A 19,563-nucleotide genomic window follows, 5' to 3' on the forward strand; every position below is an offset into this window, starting at 1 on the left:
AGTCTGATATCTGGTTGTTCACTCAGTGACGTCACGTGTGGCTGCCATCAGAGCCAATCATTTGAAAAACCACTGAGGTTTCATTCAGCCTGCAGAAGATATAGGAATTGCGATCCAACAATTGGAATTTCATAGATTTGATCGATTCGTTGTTGCAGCCCTGGTGTGTAGGAGGAACCCTGATCGGAATACCTTTGAAGTCCTTAAATCTAGAGAAGATATTTTATGAAAACCATGAGTACCCTGAACAGTGAACAGCCACTCTCTTTCCTATTTTCATTATTTTCTTTCTCTTTTCTTTCCTCTTTCCGTCTCCTTATGGGGTGAAAACAAAGTTTGTCCCATTTGGTCCTTCAAACAGCTGATTAGGGTCTGTGACATCACAGTGGGGGGGGGAGACACACACGGTGGGGGGGAGACAGCTGAGGAAACAGCTCTGGCACATCTGAGAGCAGATAGGCCTTCAGACTGACAATAAACAAACTCGTTACATCAAAGTCAGACAAACAATGGTTATGGCGGGGAAGGATTGGAGGCAGCAGCAAGGCAGCGTTATCTGGAATGGAGACATTTCCCCACTATTTCCATCAAATGATATCCCAGTGAAAAATGCCTTCTGGGAGGAGAAACTCTCGGAGGCCGTTTGGGAGGAGAAACTCTCTGAGGTCGCTAAACTTCCATCCCTGCAGGTCGATGACACGGCGTGCAATTTCTGCATCCAAGGCTCAAACCAATTATTTTCCCAAAGCAAAGCCAAAAACATGAGGGATGCACTGATTGTGAAATTCTGGGCCCGAAACCAATATCGACATTTAAAATAACAATTTGGCCGATAATCGATACAGTTGTTGTTTTCCCCTTTTGTGACAGGCAAACAAAGAAAACATCATTATTTAAATAAATAAATAAAGTTTTAAAGCCTTTCGACCCTTCTTCACACTATTTTTTAATGAGCATTGAACATTTAACCAGCGCAAAAATTATGTGACAACAGATAAACATTGGAGACTGCCATCCATCGGTGAATGTCATCTCATTTGCTGATAGGCCGGTGGTGGCAGTCAAGTCAACAAGGCGAATATCGGCCGATACCGATATATGACCGATAAATCAGTGCATTCCTCCAAGAAACGCATGCCATATCAAATCATTCTACAATAGTTGCTTCAGGGGAAACCACATTGTATTGTTAGGGTTCCAAAGTCCAGAAGCATCAGCTCAATGTCACAAAGTGTTACCTTTCCTGTCTTCTAACCGGCTGTGAAACTTCACTCTCCTCACTAAAGCATGTCAGTAAATACCATAAATACCATAAATACTGCTGATACACAAACGATGACTTGGATATAAAAGGATTCTGGGGGATGCTTCAGCAGCTGAGGGTTTCTTAATGGGAAGTTTCTGATCTGGAATGCAGCTAAAGGACATGTGCCGTGTCCCAAAGCTAGTGTGATATGTCCTGAATAAATACTGAGTCTGCAAATCAATCAGAGCAGAAGAAGGGGATTGACAACATGCAGGATGTGTGGTGAGAGACAGAGAGAGAGAGAGAGAAAGAGAGAGAGAGCGAGAGAGAGAAAGAGAGAGAGAGAGAGAGAGAGAGAGAGAGAGCCCAGCTGTCATGTCACACTCAGCCGGAGAGCTGGGCGATAAAACAGACGCCACAGTCATGCAATGAAATTCATTCATTCAACGTCTACTTGATGCCAATGTGTTGGATCGTTCAAATCCGACAAAATCCTTAACGATCAATTATCAATCATCGATTAAGATTAATAATGCCCATCCCTAATGCATAATAGAATTTCCAGACACTGGACAAATAGGAGTCAGGACACACCTCTTTATATTGGATTTACATCAACAGCTACAGAAAATAAATGTGACGTTATGTTACAGTAGTACATGGAAAGTTACATGAAAGAAAGAAAGAAAGAAAGAAAGAAAGAAAGAAAGAAAGAAAGAAAGAAAGAAAGAAAGAAAGAAAGAAAGAAAGAAAGATAAAAACCATTTGGAGAACAATAGGGCCTTCGCACCAGTCGTGCTCAAACCCTAATAATCGTTTGTTGCAGCCCTATTATAATGTGTTAAAGGGATACGCCAACATTTTTGGAGATTCGCTTATTTGCCATATTTCCGACATTATGTAGAATACGGATGCCTTCATCTTCACTGTGTGTCCAGTACAAACTGCAGTACAGCCCTCACTGCTAATAGCTTAGCACTACAACGGCAGTCTATGGCACCACTGCCTACCCCCGTTCAGTCGCCCAAAATACACATTCCAACAGCGCCAGAAACACTCGTACATGTGACTTGGGTAGTCACCACGCGAGGAAATAATAATCCAACGTTATGGGAAACTGTCATTTTCAAAGTAAATCCATAGCGAGAACTAACAAAGAGGGTTCCCTCTGTAACGAAAGTTACTTCCTCGCTTGCCATGGGGCGCATGCGCGGTACTGATCACTGCACACAGTGCATGTGCCTCATGTACATGTGAGTGTTTCTGGTGCTGTTGTGTGTGTATTTTGAGCGACTGAACGGGGATAGGCAGTGGTACCATAGACTGCCATTGTAGTGCTAAGCTATTAACAGTGAGGGCTGTACCGCAGTTTGTACTGCACGCACAGTGAAGATAAAGGCATCCACATTCTACATTTAATATCGGCAATATGGCAAGTAGGTGAATCTCCAAAAATGTTGGCGTATCCCTTTAAGGTTTGTTACTGACAATGTCCGGTGTCACATTTCACACAGTTTGTGTGAAAGTAAAAAGAAGGGGCATGGGGGGACCATTATGACCGGTCACATGACAACAAAACAAACAACAAACAAACTGACATGATCAGTCAGGTGAGCCCTGTCAGGTGAGCTCTGGAAAGCTATTTGATAAGGTGTCTCCCTTCTTGCTTCATGTCTGAGGAAGGGCTTTGCCCGAAACGTCACACTTGTGGTAATACCAATAAATGGTGGGAGCACCAGCCACTAGTGTGTGTGGACTCTATTCTGTTCATAACAAAACAAATGGCCAGTGGTGCATTCACAGGTTGCTGGTTAGTTATTACACTTTAGTAAATGTTTCATCCACACCCACACACACGTACACACGTACACACACACACACACACACACACACACACACACACACACACACACACACACACAACAGGAACATAATGTACAGTTTACAGTCGCAAAGGGAAGTGAACTCACCCAGCAGAGGAGACGTTTCGGGACATTTCTCCAGCTTTTTGGGACTTTCCTCAACCTTTTTGGGACTTTCCTCCACTTTCACTTCTTGTACTTGTACTTGTTTATCTTTGGCTTGTTCTTGCTGCTGTGACAGTTTCGTTAAGGCGGCTGTGACCTGTGGCCCTTTCGGGGTTAAAATGTCTTTTAAGGTGACTTTGGTGGGATGAAGATTGGTACTCTTGTCCACTCTTGATGATGGCGTGTTGGACTGCTGGTTCTGCACAAAGGCGAACCTGATGTCCAGACTCCTCACATAGAAGATCAAAGTGACAGAGATGTGGAGGAAACACAGCAGCACCACCAGCTTACATGTTCTGTGGAGAACACTGAAATTGACAGAGTCCCCCGGCATCTTGACTAACCTTAGCCTTTCCTGAACTAATTTATATAGGCAGTATATAGGCGATCTTGACTAGCGCCTTTCTTGAACTAGTTTATATAGACAGTGGCTATCTTGACTAGCCTTTCTTTAACTCATGTATATAGACAGTGGCTCTGCATTTAGCCGCCAATCCCAAAAACAAAACAGCTTTCCAAAACTGTTACCGGTAGGTTTACTTCTGAAACGCTAGCTAGTTAGCAGCTATGTTACTTTCGGGCTCCATTTCCGACCAACTTCCAAAGTTTCCAGGTGTTGTCACCGATCCCGGTTATGTTTCTAGGTATTTTCTGGTCCAAAAAAAAAACAGAAGAAAATCTCTATCCACTTCGGCCCTGTCACAGTCAGGCAGTCCCGTCCGTTTAAACAGAGCTTAGTAATGTTAATGCTAACTGCTATCCAGTTAGTTGGCTATAAGGAACTCACCTAAGTCCAGCAACAGCGAGCCAAGTATAACGGTTTCATACGAAAAAAAGACTTTGGTTGGTGGGTTTAAAACGCAAACACTTCCCGATTCTGTTGACCAAACGATTTGAAAAAACGTTAAATGTACGTGAAACTATCAGATAACAGCTCTGTAAAGTGTACTAGACCGCGACGATTCACAGACAGTCACGATGAAGATAAACTTGTTGAGTCGAACTGAGCTCTTCGTTGATTTGGGTGCAGACTTAAAGTTCATATAAAATATCATTGGACTTCCGGTTAGGATTTTCAGAATAAAACGTTAAATGTATGATTGTGATGGCGGTGGTGGTAGTGGTGATGATCATGATTATCTCTATTATATATTATTATTCATCATGTAGTTTGTCCAGCAATTTTCTTAAAAAAAAAACTATAAAGTGTTTCAGTCATGCTGTTAGCATTATGTTGCACAAGTAACCTATGTAGGCTAAGTAGACTAACTGAGTAAGTAATGAAGTAAGTAAATTATAGTCATTTGTTTCATGCACCAAAAGGTGGCAGCCCGCATTGACTTACAAGACACTACAATCATAACATACAGGAGCAATATCATGAAGTAAAGAACAAATGTGATACATACATTCATGTCAAAAAATATCAAATTACTATGAGCACATTGGCCTGCTAAAACATCACTCCACCCAAATCTGTGGTGAGGCAACAACACCCTATGGCGAAAAGCAGGGCGCCAAACCAACCCCCCACCCCCCTATACCCTGCTGATGTCACCCTCCATAAAGTAGCCTACAAAATGTGGTGACATCCCCCGGCACAAGAAAAACACTCCTGTGATGTCACCCTCCAACAGGTGGTGACGTTACCCGGCCGGCACAGACCAACCAACAAGTGACGGACTTACGACCAGCCCAGCACCCCACTCCCCAGTCCCCACCACTCAGCAGCCCCAAATAAACAAGATTTGGGAGAAGCCACTCCCTCAAAGTTTACATGTGAGACAACTATGCGTCAACACATCAAACATAAAGCATGGTCCTACACTGTTGGTAGGCGTTCACAAATTATTGCAACATTCTTTAGGGGAGTGTCAAAGTGAAAATAAAGAATATACTTAAAGGGAAAACATTTAACCACAAAGATATATTCAATCACATCCTATTTGACAACATGGAAGGATGTATATTCCATTTGATCCAAGAACCGTCAATTAATGTTAAGCTTTTATTTAGAAGGCCACATCGAGCAACTTCCGGTCTCATTATGTCCAGCTTGATGTAACTCTTCCGGGTGTGCGCAAGAGGGGCGTTTGCTGCTTTGCCATGTGTCAACCTGTACTGTCTGTTGAAACAGCATGGTGTACTCGTCATTAATTAGGCTACTGTTTTAATAATCTGTGGTTCATGTTGCATTATATTCTCATTTAGTTAAAAAATACAATACAACTGGTAATATATATATATATATATATATATATATATATATATATATATATATATATATATATATATATATATATATATATATATATATATATATATATATATATATATATATATATATATATATATATATATATATGACCGGTGTGCTGGACTGAGTGTTATCTTCACTGCTAATCATTCTGACAAGTAGAAGAAGAAAGCGAATTCCTCATTCTGACAAGTAGAAGAAGAAAGCGAATTTGCCTACATGTAAAGAGCAACATCCAACATGGAGTGTGTTAATGACAGATGAAGCTGCAGCGCCCCCGCGTGGTGAGAAAACATATAAACTATAATGGCTTGTGTATTGTATTTTCGGTCCTACTTCTCTCAACTTTGCTCAAGTCCCAAGTCAGTCTCAAGTCTCATTTAAAGTCTCAAGTCAAAATTCTGATTCTGCCAAGTCATGTCATTAATGGCAAGTCTCAAGTCTAATGTAGAACAGTGAAAAATAAAGTCAGAACACATCAAGAGTAGCCTACTGTATCAAAGAAAACGAAATATCTAGGACTTTTCAATGCAAAACGGTTAGGATAAAACATTTGGTAAGAGCATCGAGATGATTTCTATAATCAGTTTCAATGAAGAAAAAATAAGTTTAAACTTCAATAAATTCACATCTATCTATCTATCTATCTATCTATCTATCTATCTATCTATCTATCTATCTATCTATCTATCTATCTATCTCTATCTATACATTTGGCAATGTGAACTCTGTTTCTTTGTTTCAAGAATTTTGTCCGGCCACAGCTATGCCGTTTTACGTGTGATCGGGCTGAAACTTTCAGGGGGTGTAAAGAGCACCCGTGCGGGTGACCTGACGGAGCCAGAATTTTTAATTATGGCAGATTAATTGCTCTAAGGGCATTAGGGCAATCAGCCTTAGGCTAAAGGCTGAGGCTATAGTTTAGTGATGATGTCATCAGTGATGTCATACATAGGCATTGTGACATCACTGATGATGTCATCAGTGACACACACACAAGAGAGAGACTGATGGAAAGGGAGAGACAGGAGAGGGGGAGAGAGAGGAGAGGGAGAGAGACTGAGAGGGGAGAGGAGAGACTGAGGGAGAGAGAGGGAGACTGTGCGTGCCAATAGGGCAGGCGAGGCCGCACAGCGGGCGAGCTGCGTATGCGAAGGCCAGCTCAGCGAGCTGCATGGCGGGCGAGGCCGCACAATGGGCGAGCCTAGGAATAGGGCGTGCATAGCGAGCGAGATGCCGAGTTCCTTACAAATTCAGAAATCAGAATTTAAATTCAGTCATTAAATCACTTTCCCTTTCATTAAATGCAAGATCTCAAGTCAAAGTCAAGTCCAGCATTGAAGACAAGCTTTTTAAAAAGACTGAATTAAGCTCTGTCATCAATGCACCCTTAGGTGAAATGACCAACCGAGGTGTACGTGCGTGTGTGAGACAAAGAGCCCCACCCATGCAAATAGCATTTGGTGTGAATAAAATATGCAATAAAACCATGGATGGATGTATCCTATCATCAACATCATCAGTATATAAATGGGAGCTAGGGCTCTGTCTGTTTCTCTGTCTCTCTGTGTGTCCCACTGTGATGTCATATATCCAACTGTGACATAATCAGTGATGTCATAAATCCCACGGTGACATCATCAGTGATGTCATAAATCCCAATGGTGTGTGACATCATCAGTGATGTCATAAATCCCACTGTGACATCATCAGTGATCAGTGATGTCACAAAAAAGAAGTGGGGGTCTCTTCAGCCATGGACAGCTGTATGTTGCCAGCTCCAGGATATGTGATCCAGCATCCCTGAAGTCTGCCATCAAGGAGCAGCCAGGGCGAGGCCGCGCAGCTGGCCGAGCGGCATATGCGAGCTGCAGGGCCAGCTGGGCGAGCTACCTCCCACCACACCCCCACCCCCCACCCCCGAATCGATGATGAAGCCGTTGCTGACGTGCTGACGTCACCACCTCTGTACGTCGCACGGTGTGTTGGAATGTGCGGAAACTTCTCTCCACACTTTCTTTCTGCGCTGTTCCGTTGAAAAGACGCAGAAAAGACGCAAAACATTCCGCAAGTTTGGATCTAACCGCTCGGTGAGTTGTCTGTTTACAGCAGCAAGTGATATGAACCGTGAAAGTGCTTTGTTGTTGTTTGATCGGACGAGAGCGAGTGAAGTTTGGAGAGCAGTTTGTGGAAAATGGAGTCAGGCAGAGTGGGGGTGGAGGAAGAAGGCAGGCGCTGTCCAGGGCTGATCAGCACCATGGCTAACACTCCACCCATACAGATCCAACGTTTACACTGCTAAAAGTGCACTTCAGCTCGATACAAACGGATCAAAACAAGAATAGATACGATCCCCGTGTATCGACAACAAGTTGGAAGCGCAAACTAAAAGTATCGTGCTCTACTTCCTGAAAGTTAGTTTTCTGCAGGCTGTCTGCCAAGTCTCAAACAGCCACACTGTTTAGAGTCACCAAGCTAGTTAGTAGAAATTAGTCTACAATTCCTTCAACGTGATCAACTACAGTTATACAGTTTCACAGTCTTTACCCCCCTGGTGCAGCACTTTACCAGCGCGAAATCACCGTGACAGACACTTAAATATCTATCTTGTTATTTTGTTTGTTTTTTCTTGTCTGGTTCATTTTTAGTGGCAAGAAAAGGTCACAAAACAGTCCTGGAAGTCAACTTGTTGCAACCTGCAGACTCCATGTTGATTTCCAAGCTTTGAGTCTGTTTGTAACTTGGCTTAAAAGAGGCCTAACGATTAAGTGACTTTTGATTTTGAAAATAGTTTTTCGCCACGTTGCTATTGGATAAGTTGTTGTTTCCCCCAATTGGCCTTTGGTTCCCCAAACATAGCCTAAATGTGAGCACATACGTGAAAGACGAATATTCTTTAATCTGCGTTTACACTATAGAAAACCACTCGAAGGCAGTTTGCTAAAAGTTACATTCAGTTTATTTTCATCCGGTAACGTTTGAGCTCGTTTTCAAACCGCTGCCGTGCACGGCAAAGTGTTATTTTGTCACGTCTCAACTCATCCACTCTGAAAAGATGCTAGTCCAATGTTTACCGTCTTTTGACGTGACTTTGTGTAACTTTGTGTGCCCTCTGGGCGTTTTTAGAGGAATGTTCTTGGCTTTCATATCTGGGCGCTGTCGACTGAGCTGTGGTGCTGTTTCAAAATGGCCGACAAACATCTCTGAGTCTGGCCAGAGGCGTTTGATGCAGGCCTGTTGGCATCTAATGGAAGTTACTTTAGGTTGACTCAGTAGTAGGCAACAGTCAGAAATATAGATATCATAATCTGACCTTTTAATAATTATTAAATAAACCCCATATTCCAACCTCACTTGTAGCCCACCCCACACCCCTTTTGATACAATTTAACAGCTACAACTTTGGAGAAAGTCGCAAACAATATGTTTATTAGTATGACTGAAGTAACAATTCCTCTCTTTGGACTTTTTATATTTGATCTTTTATTTTTTATTTTTTTTGTGTCCTCTGCTCTATCTTGTTAATGGAGAAAACAATGTTTATTCCCATAATTTTGCTGTTAACGTGTGCAAAGTGATATATTATCTGGAAATGCGTGTTCTTTAAGAGCCGTGTTTAATTTCCTGATAATACTTGGAAGTAGAATTGAGTTAACTTTGTCTTTAGAGGAATGAATGGACTTGGCTCTCAGTCTCACTGCATGTTTGGGCGCTGTTGACTGAGGTGTGGTGCTGTTTCAAAATCGTCGACCAACACGAAGCTGACAGGATGCAGGCCTGTGGTTATAATGAAACCACCATTTTAGTTGTTCCATGTGACCAGAAATACACGTTGTGAGACTTAGTTTTTTGTGTATTGCTGAAAGAAAAAGATGGGATATGTTCCAACAAGATACCACCCACCAACTCTCATACACCTTTCACTGTATTGAAACATTGCTGCATGTAATTCCCGCTCTCTGACCTGTCTTTCCTGTCTCTCTGTATTGTGACTGTCTAAATGAAAGCAGAACTGGTCGAAAAAAGAAAAGAAAAAGGTTTCTTGTTGTCTATTGTATTGCAACATACAGTAATAATCACAGTGGATCTTTTGCCGATAACCGATATGCAGATATTTTCCAACTCTTTTGGCTGATACAGATATATGCGCACATTGTTTTCCACCTAATTTATGAGAACATCCAAGTTTCCCCTGTAGTGGAATTAACATAATATTATGCCCACTTTTATTGTGATGGCCCAGGCCCACTGGCAGATGCAGACATATACCGGTAAATACAATGCTTTTCAAAATGTACACATTCACTGAGCAAAATAAGAAAACTCCTTCAACTTACAAAACAAAACAAAACATACCATATTTTTATTTACACACTTTGGGCATAATTAAAGCATAGTTTTAGCGGCCTGCCATAACAGCAGAAACGTTAGTTTCGCGCCGATGCCGATATTTCATTTTAAAGCCTTTATTGGCCGGCTACCTGAAGACATGCGGATATCATCGTGCAGCACGAGTATGATCATTTGTCAGTTTTGTGCAGCTGTAGTTTTTAGTCCTGTCTTCACTTCACCTCTGCCTCTTGGTTATCATCATATCATAACTATAGCTTTCTTTTCCACCTCCTCCGTCCTCGTGACCCTGCAGCTGCGGCGGCCCAACACTGCTGAACCCGTCCAGAGGAGCACCGAACCTGTCATGGCTGCCCAGACGATGTTCTCCGTGGAGATGTTCCCCGTCGGCATGTCCCTGATGGAGGATGCGCAGAGCCTGGGTGGCGCGGGCGAGCTGTCCAGGAGCACCCTGCCGGTGGCGCCCCAGCTGGTGATGCTGGCCAACGTGGCGGCGGCAGAGGGCGGCGGCTGCGACGCCATCAGCGTGGCGGACGAGAAGGAGATGATGGAGCTGACGACGGTGGGATGCAGCAGCTACTCTGACAGCGAAGACGACAGCATCATCAGGTATTCACTGTCGGAAATTCCCTTTGTGGCTCTCCTGCACCCCTGCTTACTGAAATGATTATAAATGGATGAGCTAAGACAAATCTTACTGAAAGGATTATATCATGGTCGAGCTAAGACAAATCGCTCTCAGTTTTTAGTGTGCGGCAAACCTAATCTCTTACTAATTCCCAACTTTGCGTCTTGTGTATTTAGCCAGCACCAAGAAGAAGCCCGAGTTGTCAATTTTTGGGATAATTATGACCGAATGAACGTGGCTAAAAAAAAAACGGTTGTCTCCTTCGTCAGGTACAGCTACGACAACCAGAACCACAGAGAGGTCTGCATCGTAGAATATGCAGAGTCCCCGGGCCCGGGCATCCGTACCGTGGTCGTAGGACACAACACGGACGAGGAGGAAGACGACGGGAACGACCACGCCGAAGACCTGTCCCGCCCCTCGGAACCCCGCCCCTCCCCCGCCGCCAGCCCCGAAATGCCTCCGCCGGGCACCAAGCGTAAAGTGGCCCCCGCCACAGTGGTGGAGGGTGCTGCCAGGAAGAAGAAGCTTTTCCACTGTAAGCCCTGCAACTACAAGGCCCAGAACGAGGAGGAGTTTGTGGAGCACCTGCGTACCCACGCTATGACCAAGATCATGGTGGTGAACCGGCTGGAGGCCAAGAACAAGGCCAAGGAGGCGGAAGCGGGCGAGTCCCAGGCGGGCGACGAGAGCGGCGGGGAGGGCGCGGGCGACAACAAAGGGGTGATCCGGTGCGAGCGCTGCGGCTACAACACCAACCGATACGACCATTACATCGCTCACCTCAAGCACCACAGCAAGGAGGGCGAGGACCACAGGTAGGCAGTGCCAAGCCCAAAACTCATCAGTGTATTGACCCCACCACCCCCCTATTGATGAATCATTAATTCTACCTCATTGATCAAATGACTTCCATGCTGATGTGTCTCCCTGCAGGGTGTTTAAGTGCACACTGTGTCCCTACACCACGGTCAGTCAGTACCACTGGAGGAAACACCTGAGGAACCACTTCCCCAGTAAGCTGCACACCTGCGACCAGTGCTGCTACTTCTCCGACCGCAAGAGCAACTACATCCAACACATCCGAACGCACACCGGTAGGTCGAGAGCCTGCATTTCCCCGAAGGCGGTTAATAAAGTGCTATCTTATCTTATCTTATTTTTCCATTGCTGAGCGCTGCTTTTTGTATCTTTCATTTTGAAAAGTATTGACCGAAATCTCAAAATCTGATAATAACTGTTAATGTGTTATCTGTTGCAGGAGTGCGTCCTTTCCTGTGCGCTTACTGCAACTACTCCAGCTCCCAGAAAACCCATCTGACCCGGCACATGAGGACACACTCTGGTCAGTAGTAGTCCATATTGATTACCTAATAATGCATATTGATGACCTAATAATGCATACATTTTGAAAGAAAAGAAAAAAAATCCTTGTAGTTGCTGATTGATTTGTATAGAATAGTATATCTTCTAAACAATGTATTTATCAATCCTAATCTTTCAGTGATATCGATGAGGTGGAAATAACATTGCTGGAATAGAGCGGATTTTATTGCCACTCTTCCGGGAAAACCGTTATGTGTAATTCGGTTACGTTTTACGACTCGTGTAGTTCATATTTACACAGTTGGTAGCAGCAGCCAACCGCCAACATATACTGTGGATAAAACATTGTAACTGGAAGATAAAACCAAGTGGAGTTACGAAGTAGTAGTAGAAGCACTAGCAGCAGCAGCAGCAGTAGTTGTAGGCTTCTGATAGAAGAATGACATCACTGTTGACAGTTACATTATTGTGGGTCTATGTGTTGCCTAATGCCTACCACCCACTTACACAATCAACTTCTGTGTCCTTTGTTGCACTCGCTGGAGCAGTTGGTGGGGGATAAGTATGGTAAAGTGGTTTGCAGTAGAATTACATGCTGTGACTTGCTGTGTCGTTTTGTCTTCATGTCCTTTTTGTCCCTGCATGAAATGCATTGTCCTAAATGTATGTATGTAATTATGTAGTTGAGAAGAAATAAATGGCTAGAGAAAATGGCCCGCCACGGTCGTTGAATGCCCCCAACAGTTTAGTTTAGGTAACTCTAACCCTAACAATATTCACAGTGTTTTAATCACCAGTGGGATCTTCATCGGGTAAAAGATACCCGGATATGAATATCCCACTGGAGATCGAAATGTTGTCAGTTTAACTAAAGTTGTTGGGAGCATTCAACAAAGAGTTATGAAATGGGAAGTGTGTAAGGACTATTAATTAATTATATAGTGCCAGACCATCCAATACACCATATCACTGTACTGACTCCATCCCACCGTCTCTGTACAGGTGAGAGGCCCTTCAAATGCGAGACCTGCAACTACCTGGCGGCGAACCAACACGAGGTGACCCGCCACGCCAGGCAGGTCCACAACGGCCCCAAGCCTCTCGCCTGTCCCTACTGCAAGTACAAGACCGCCGACCGCAGCAACTACAAGAAGCACGTGGAGCTCCACCTCAACCCCCGCCAGTTCCTCTGCCCTCTCTGCAAGTACGCCGCCTCCAAGAAATGCAACCTGCAGTACCACATCAAGTCCCGGCACTCGGGGTGCGACATCGCCATCGACGTGTCCAAGGTGAAACTCCGCGTCAAGAAACCCGGTGCCGAGACCAAGGAAGGCACCGACTCGAACATGAGCAAGTTTGACGACTCATCCAGCTGTGAGGAGGACAACATGGACGAAGACGTGGAGGAACCAGAGTCTGTCGATAAACAGTCAAGTCCTATCAATCTGTCAGTCAAGAACAGGAGCAAACCCAGCGCTGCCCAACCTGTGGAGAGGGAAATACCTGACATGGCTCAGAAGAAATGTGAGGTAACTTCTGACAAAGAGAAAGCGCCCAAGGTGAAAGACAAGGCGGAGAAAAAGGTCACAACAAGGCAAAAGCAGATTGAGAAGGTCAATGAGAATATTCACAAGAACGCAACTGTAAAAGACAGCCAGGTTGAGCCGGTAACACCTACTGTGAGCACAGACAAGGTAAAGAGGCGTGTCAAGAGGCAGCCTGTGGAGAAAATAGCTGTCCAGGACCAAGCAGAAAGAACCAAATCTGTGGGACAAACTCGGCAGGAAAGTTTGCAAAAAGACCAAATGGAGACAGAGAGATCTGGCCAACAGAGATCTGAAAAAGAGAGAACAGTGAAAGAGAAAATGGAGAAAGAGAAACGGGAAGAAAAGGAGCCGCTTGAGAAGGAGAGAGAACAGTTGAAGAACCAGAGTATTGGGAAGGAGAACAAAAGCCTTAACAAGCCGAGGAAGGCCGGATCAAAGAAATCAGAGAAAGCTACTGAACACGTTGAAGAAGCTCCACCAAGACAAAGCGGTCCAGAGAAAACTCAAAAGGATAAGGTGGGCAAGACGAAGGCTGTGAAGAGAAAAGCAAAAGCAGTGGAGGCCTTGGATCTGTCAACGAAGCCATCATCTGATGAGACTTGTACCACCAGGAAGCCCAAGCGTTTGAAAACCAAGGCTGCTGAGAAGCTGCAGTCAAAACCTAGCAGTTCGGAGGACATTAATGAGGCGCCTGAGCCGTGTCCAGCCCCGCAGACGGACACCGACAAGACACTGCCTGCCCCTGTAAAGCAGAAGAAGACAAAGAAAAGCAACAAGAAACCCACAGGCCTTCAAGAAATTGTGGCTACGGCTAAAGACAAGACAAGTTTGGTCAGTGATAAAGCTTCAAATCCTGTTAAAGACACCCAGAGTCCATCCGCAGAGCCTCAGGAGGCTTCAAGTCCTGTTAAAGACACCCAGAGTCCATCCACAGAGCCTCATGATGTGCCTACTCAGGCGAACAACCCAAGAGAAAACACAAGCATCAAGCAAGGTCCTGCAGAACACCCCGCGAAGCGAAATGTCCCCAAAGATGAACTGACCCCACTAACGCCAGAGAAGACTTCTGACCAATTGGAGAAGACTACTCCGTCGCAAAGCTGCAGCTCGGGCGAGGAGACACCGGTGTCTCCTGTGGAAGACTGCTCTCCTCCTGTGGAAGACTGCTCTCCTGTGGAAGTGGAAGACTGCTCTCATCCTGTGGAAGACTGTCCTCCTCATGTGGAAGACTGCTCTCCTCCTGTGGAAGACTGTCCTCCTCATGTGGAAGACTGCTCTCCTCCTGTGGAAGACTGCTCTCCTCCTGTGGAAGACTGCCCTCTTGTGGAAGCCTGCCCTCCTCCTGTGGAAGTGGAAGACTGCCCTCCTCCTGTGGAAGACTGCCCTCCTCCTGTGGAAGTGGAAGACTGCCCTCCTCCTGTGGAAGACTGCCCTCCTCCAACATTCGCCAAGCCCGCCTCGCCCCCTCTGGAGCTCCTCCCCGGCCAGCGCGGCAAACCCGCTGACATGGAGGATGACGAGGGCATCCACAGCAGCCACGAAGGGGGAAGTGACATCAGCGACAGCGCCTCTGAGGGCAGCGACGATTCCGGCCTCAACGGCGCCGGCCCCGGGTCGGGGAAGATGGCGAACGACCCCGAAACGCCCACCGATGAGATTCCAACACCGACCGAGCTCAAGAGTCACCTGTGCATCTTCTGCGACCGCACGTTCCCTCTGGAAGTGGAATACCGTCGCCACCTGAACCGTCACCTTGTCAACGTCTACTACATGGACAACACAGCCAAAGGCCAGAAATAAGACCCTGTTCCACTGGCCACTTTTTGTTTAAGCTAGCAGTGCTACACGCTAGCAGTGCTACATGGACACTTGCAGGATTTTCTGGTTGTGCCTGCCGCTGTGAGACCATTGAGATTGTGTATGACGCTTGGCGCTCTTTTGCTGAAAGCAGAAAAAACTTGGTCAATTCCGCCACTTGGCGGTCTAAACCCTAAGATCAAGCTAAGCTCTTAGTCAGGAACTCCTCTCCATTGAAAACATCAAATATTCCAAGTACCTGATTCATTCTTGTCAATATCTATTCTCGCATATAAACACAAATACCTACAAGACTGCTTTCAGACATGGATTGTGCTTTTAAAGCTGTTATTGGTATACCTAGTTCATGTTTGGTGAGGTCTAATAGTTTGTCCAGGCTCTCATCTCTTAGTTAATCAAGTTCTGCAATACCCCCCCCCCAAAAAAAGAAAAAATACTTCTTCAATGTACGTTTTCTAGTCTCTGTAGGGTGTGCAGTTTAAATGTCATTTTTGAGAACCATTTCAAGTTCCAAAAGCGTAAACATTTTCTCGATTTGGTTTCCAAACCAGCCGCCATACTGTAGGATTAACAGCAGAGGACTGTCACGGTTGCAGCGGACATGCCACGGTGTTGAAGGAGAGACTGTTATTGTCTTCTTTTCGAGACAAATGAGTGAGTCACTTCAGTGTGGTGAGAGTTGAACTTTCGGGTAGGAAGTGGGGATATTACAACATGTGGTGGCACGTCCCCTCACCCAGTGATAAGCACTCTCCAAAACACTGATATGACAAACCTGGAAGAAAGGCAACACTTTCTTTGCACAGCTTTACACAAAACATTTCTCAGCATGTGGATGGGCCTCGGGAAGGAGAGACTGGACTTCCTGGTTGGCTCAGATTGTCATTTCAGCTATTTGGAGAGCAGTGGGCGACTAGCCTAAATAAGCCACTTTCAGACATTAACTCTGGGCCATGTCCGTTGAATCAGGTCTGGACATTCCCTGGAGTTAGCCTTTCATACAAGAGGCATTGTTTTCATAAGTGAAGAAATCCCCCGGTGGGGGGGGGGGGGTATGACATGTGCTGTGGGGTTTATCCGAGACAGACTTATTATGAGATGTAGAATGCAATTCTCCACTCCATGAAAAAAAAAAAAAAAATCAATGCATTATTCTGACCATACGGTTAGAAAAAGGTTAGAAAATGTGGGGTGGCGATGTGCCAAAAAGTGAGCCGTTCGAGATGTATCAAAAAGTTGCCTGCCGCCCTGCCCTGCCAAATAGTGGTTGTGGACTCGTGGTAATGTTAAACGCTGGGAAAGGCGATTTTTACAGCCACAACATATCTCACCCATTTTCAATTGATTTCTCCCAACAAAAGGTATCTCTCCCAATATGTAACGCAACACTACCATCTTGCATTTTCACGATACAAGGCAGACCTTTTACTGGTTACTCACCAATTTCTGTTTTTAAATGCTCTTACAAATATTGCAGCCACGTAGCTATCCATTCGTGAAATGAAATTGCACGGGAACATTAATGCTTTGTGAAAGTGCCATTTAACAATATAACAGAAGTAAACCCCAGTATTCAAACATGCACCGCTCTGCGAGCGACACGGACTTAGTACTAGTAGGGGCTCGCGCGGGTAAGATCAGTTTGCGCGGCAGTAATGTCTGATATCTTCAGGAGTGCACTGCATGTCTGAAAAGTGCTATAGTGACGACTTCTTTTTTTTACCTAGATGGGTCAAACCATAACTAGAAACCTTTGAATCACAGATTAGTCTATTGTAAATAAGTTTTACAGGTCTGAGGGCAAAATCATCTTGCTCAAAGAAAACGTATCTAGAGTTATCATTTCCCTGGAGATTCTCAGATATCGGCATGCACGCAGTCTTGGTTTTTGATTATCTTGGAAATTGCAAAATCCCATAGCTCATTATCCCATATCTAGGATTTTTTTTGGGAACATGATATGACATTTTATTTTGTATTCACTGGGTTCTCAGCTTCTGAACGATTTAAAATACTGGGAGAGCAGGCCAATCAGATTTTCTGCCACCTCTTCTATACTGTAGGTTTCTGTAGGATCATAAAATAAGATATCGGGTTTTTAACGTGGGATTCAGTCTAAACCGTGGTATGAGAAGAAGAGAAATTGTGACATCCAAGTCCAAAGATGATTTTCTACGATGAATGATTAATTTTTTTTTTATTCTCCTGTGCCTTTGACAATCATTCTTCTGTAAAGTAACGCTCTTTTGTTGTTTTTTGATGCGGTCACGTTCTATTTCAAAGTAGTTTTACTCTGCTGAGAATAATTCAAAGATTTTTACTGTCGGCCATCAGGCTTCAGGCTAAAAATATGAACACCCATATCGGTCATATCAAACCTTAGTTGCGACTGAGGGAATGAATGGAATGACTGGTGTCCTTTCCTGTAGATAATTCTGTGCAATATTGTCTGTTAGTTTTGATGCCAAAGTGAATCTGGGGCTGAGCGGCTCCACAGTTCCTGTATAAAATGCACTCATGTAGATGTCGACGTTTTCTTCTGACTGTACAGACACTTTTTACACTATTTGTCTTTTTGCTGACTCTTCTCTGTCCACTTTGTGCTTTGTTAGTTCTGTGTTTTTGGTCGTTACGTCTCCTGTGTTACTGTAATTACACAGCAATGACAGAACAGAATGAGAGTTTTTCAGTTCAAATGAAACTGCAGAGAAAGGGAAACTTGACAGTGTTTTCCCCTGTTTGCAATCTTTTATTTTTCTCAGTCATTTAACTTTAAGGGTTTGTTTGTGTAATTACACTGTAATACAGTAATGGAAAGACGTAATGTAAAGCAATAGCAATAGCACATTTCCCCTGTAAACTGTAACTATTTTATGTAATGTAATCAGACCTAACTTCAGTGTTTTCCCTAAACCACCAGCTAACGAAGTAGGGTGTAAGGTCCCAATTAAAATGACATCTAGACTAGATGATAAATAAAGATGGCCAAAATCCACCAGTGTTTTTCTGTCATTGAAACATCTGAACGTTTGAACTGGGGGGCAGAGGAGGTTTTTAACAGTGATGGGATTGTACAATACTAGGCATCTCCGATTCCAAGGCTCGCCCGCTGCAGCTCGGCTGCTGTGTGGTCTTGCCTGCCCTATTGGCATGCGTACAATGTCTTCCTCTCTCACCCCTCTCCCTCAGTCTCTCTAGCCTTGTGTGTGTGAATTTATGACATCACTGATGATGTCACAATGCCTATGTATGACATCGGTCACTGATGTCATCAGTGACATCACTGAACTATAGCCTTTCATCAGCGACATCACTGAACTATAGCGTTGTGTGTGTGAATTTATGACATCACTGATGTCACAATGCCTAGGCTATAGACCAGAACTGCACCGCGCCACTTTTTGGGGGAATGCGGAAATCCTCTTTGACTCAGGCTGAACGGACATGACGACAGACCAGTCACTTTTTGGGGGAATGCGGAAATCCTCTTTGACTCAGGCTGAACGGACATGACGACAGACCAGTCAACCTTAACTTATTAATATATCTCGACCGTTCAGGTTCGGGCAAGGTCGCAAAATAATTAGTAGACATGTTTATCAAACGTTAATTAAAAAAAACACTTGAACCCGAAATTAATGAATTGGTATTTTGTCTACGCTAGCTAAAAACACGGCAAAAATACCATCACAACGCTATTCATTCTTTCTATCCCCCAAAAAGGGGCACGGCCTTGACGCTTTGGATGTGCAGGTCTGGTCTATGTATGACATCACTGATGTTATCAGTGGGACAGAGACAGAGCCCTAGCTCCTAGTTATAATAAAACCACGTGAAGGTGTGTCAGGAACATGAATGGTGATATCAGCTCAATGTTATTCTGCTTCACTATGAGGCTCTTCACCATCACAGTTTCACAAGCTGTCAGTGTGTCAGTACACCTGATCTGCAGGCTAAAGTGTCTTAAGTATGTAGCGCACATGTAGAGGAGGAGCAGAGTAGTACATGTAGAGGAGGAGCAGAGTAGTGCTACGTTGATTCTCCTCCAGCAAGGAAATGTAATGTGCTCGCAGATTTATCAGGTTCCCCAGGCTAGCAGCCAATGGCATCGCTAGAAGGATTTGATTCTCAGAAATATACAGAATTCTGCACAGTCAGACTTTGTTGTCCATGAACTTTTATTGGACACATCACATCCTGACTGCCTGGATTGAATCCTGAACCACAGATCACATGTTGAATCGTATCAGGAAAGAAACAGTCGCTAAAAATCGCAAATTTTTAATGTTTATCCAGGGAAAGTTGACGATCTAATCCAGCTCCGATCTGCCTTACAATCACAGTCATACTGGAAGTCGACCAGT

General features: G+C 44.4%; 2 protein-coding genes across 2 annotated transcripts in view; one reads left to right on the forward strand and one right to left on the reverse strand.

Moving 5' to 3' along the window:
- b4galt1l (DP-Gal:betaGlcNAc beta 1,4- galactosyltransferase, polypeptide 1, like) overlaps nt 1–4,257 on the reverse strand; it is a 41,348-nt gene extending 37,091 nt beyond the window's left edge. The window contains exon 1 of the mRNA XM_083652292.1: nt 3,217–4,257. Coding sequence (XP_083508418.1) covers nt 3,217–3,607 — 391 coding nt within the window. The 5' untranslated portion in view covers nt 3,608–4,257. The remainder of the gene's footprint in view (nt 1–3,216) is intronic.
- A 3,266-nt stretch (nt 4,258–7,523) lies between these two features.
- On the forward strand, nt 7,524–18,180 carry rest (RE1-silencing transcription factor). Its single transcript, XM_083652279.1, has 6 exons — nt 7,524–7,620; nt 10,176–10,489; nt 10,778–11,326; nt 11,445–11,605; nt 11,770–11,853; nt 12,837–18,180. The coding sequence occupies exons 2-6, from the start codon at nt 10,227–10,229 to the stop codon at nt 15,179–15,181; spliced, it is 3,402 nt and encodes a 1,133-aa protein (XP_083508405.1). The 5' UTR covers nt 7,524–7,620; nt 10,176–10,226; the 3' UTR covers nt 15,182–18,180.
- Nucleotides 18,181–19,563: the final 1,383 nt, after the last annotated feature.

The sequence above is a fragment of the Poromitra crassiceps genome (assembly GCF_964638095.1).
Source record: "Poromitra crassiceps genome assembly, chromosome: 15".
NCBI classification, from domain to species: Eukaryota; Metazoa; Chordata; class Actinopteri; order Beryciformes; family Melamphaidae; genus Poromitra; species Poromitra crassiceps.